The 2,413-nt window shown below is 55.2% G+C and overlaps 1 protein-coding gene across 1 annotated transcript; it reads right to left on the bottom strand.

The window, feature by feature from the left end:
* Positions 1-1,352: 1,352 nt before the first annotated feature.
* Positions 1,353-1,955, bottom strand: LOC120112504. The gene has a single exon (XM_039132054.1). It carries the CDS (start codon positions 1,953-1,955, stop codon positions 1,353-1,355), a length of 603 nt encoding a protein of 200 aa, XP_038987982.1.
* Positions 1,956-2,413: the final 458 nt, after the last annotated feature.

Here is a 2,413-nt window from a genome sequence, read left to right as displayed (position 1 = left end):
TTGGTTGGTGTTGGTTGCGCTCCACCTTCCGCCAAGAAACCTGCAAACAAGCCTTGCACCACCACCGGGGTGGTGATGGCCCTCCGACGGTCAAGTCAGAGGAGATTGGAGGAGGAGGAGAGGTGATAATCGCAAGTAAGAGAGTGCTCTGGGAGATATTGCTCACCTCCCCCCTTTCTCCCCCCAGCCGCATATATACCTGGCTGGGGGGTCTCTCAGGGGGGTTCGTTATCGTGGGGCACGATGGTGTGGCCACTGACATGGCCGTTACAGGGCGTCGTGGAGCAGCACCGGGTACGGCCACGTCAGGGCATAGTGGGGCTCCGCTTTGTACGGCTGATGCAGGAGATCGTGGAGCAGCATCGGATACAGCCGTTGCAGGGAGTAGTGGAGCAGGAGGCCGCGGCGTGCCTCTGGGGAATAGCCTGTCGTTATCAAGAGATCTCCGACCCGGGGTCGGAGCGCTGGATCAAAGGGCAGCCGACTCGGGGTCGGGCTGCGGAGCCGAGGATATCCGACTCGGGGTCGGATTGCTGGATCAAAGGGCAGCCGACTCGGGGTCGGGCTGCGGAGCCGAGGACGTCCGACTCGGGGTCGGAGCGCTGGATCAAAGGGCAGCCGACTCGGGGTCGGGCTGCGGAGCCGAGGACGTCCGACTCGGGGTCGGAGCGCTGGATCAAAGGGCAGCCGTAGTCTTCCTGGGCGCGCGTGCCGGTCACGTGGGGCATGGCGGCTTAGTTCCCCCGTAACAATATATATATAACATTGATATAATATATTGATGGTATATTGATATATCAATTTTTTTGCTAACTTGAGAGGTATTTTTATCTTTAACTTTCAACCCAGGATCACTGCCTTGAGGTGATCTTGAATTTTCGACCTCAAGGACGGGTATCCCATCACCGAGTTAGGGGGTGATTTGAGAAGTGGAGGTGATTTAAGATCATCGCCACGTAGGATCACCGTGGTGCAACTAAACGCAGTGATCTCATCACCTTCACCCACATCACCCTTGATTCTAAGACGATCACTCCATACCAAACGCGGTGATCTCATCACCTTCACCCACATCACCCTTTTTTTTGGTCAAAACGGTATTTCATTCATATACCTCTAATGTGAATACAACCAGACATATCAAAAGAAAGCAAACAAAATAGTGAGTGTGGAACACAATCTAAGCTAATCCAGAGGACCTCCCTAGCGTGTCGGGCAACATAAGAGGCGACCTAACCTGCAGCACTGTTCGCCTTCCGGTATACATGAACAATCTGACAGGACGTCAGCTCTCGCACCAATCTGCGGGTATCCCGTATCAGGGGGTGGCCATCCCCATAGGTGTCCACTCCTCATATCCAGTCAATCACTGTAGAACAGTCACCATCGAGTAGAAGTCTGTCGGCCCCCAGGACCCGTCTCGCATACAAGACGCCCACCCAAGCAGTCCGAAGCTTCGCTCCCACCGCCGTTAGGCCAGGTGTACTCCGCCCACCAGCAGCTATAAAACTGTCCCCATGGTCCCTGATCACAAAGCCCACTCCCCCAGAGGCACCATCCTCCGCCATATCACCATCGACATTCACCTTAAGATAACTAGGAGGTGGGGGTACCCAAGAGAAGTAACTGAACCTGGACGCTGAAACAGCAGTACAAGTACCCCAGGTGTCCCTGGCCCTCCCAGATGATGTCGATGTGGCCACCATAGCTACCTCCGCAGCCTGTCGTAGAGCTCTCTCCATCACAGTCCAAGGTGACGACCACCCGCCCTCGAACAAGCGATCGTTCCTATCCAGCCAGATGTGATAGGCTATGTAAGCAACTATAGAACCTGTCTCAGCAGCGCTCGGCCTCCGAGTGGATCCCTCAGAAACTGGATCAAATCCTCCAGTGACACCCACAGCGGGGGAAGTAGAGCAGATGCACGTCTCCAACACCGCACAGCTATAGGACATCGAAGAAGTACATGGCTAATAGTCTCTTCAGCATCCAGACACCCCTCGCAGAGCAGGTCCATCCTCATCCCCCGCATAGCGAGCATACTCCTAGTCGGAAGGCAACCCCAGGCCACCTTCCACAAAAAAAGCACCACCCGGAGATGCACCCTCGTCCTCCATATCCAGCCACCATCAATCCACCTATCCAGCTCCCGACTAGCCCACGCATGAATGTCTCGGGTCCGTACCCTCGATCGGCCTGACGGAAACCAGATCAGTCTGTCTGGCTCCACCCGGGTCGAAATCAGTAGGGCCAGAATCCTCTGCGCCAACAACTCTCCAAAAGCATCCCGAATCAGGTCCTCAGCCCATCTCCCCTCACCAGGGACTAGCAAGTCACAAACCCTGTGTCCCATTAGTCTGCCCGAGTCTACCATAGTCGGTAGTCTACTAATCAATAGCTCAGTCACCTAGCT

Source organism: Phoenix dactylifera, chromosome 11 (assembly GCF_009389715.1).
Source record: "Phoenix dactylifera cultivar Barhee BC4 chromosome 11, palm_55x_up_171113_PBpolish2nd_filt_p, whole genome shotgun sequence".
NCBI classification, from domain to species: domain Eukaryota; kingdom Viridiplantae; phylum Streptophyta; class Magnoliopsida; order Arecales; family Arecaceae; genus Phoenix; species Phoenix dactylifera.
This window is presented reverse-complemented; position numbering and strand designations above follow the sequence as displayed.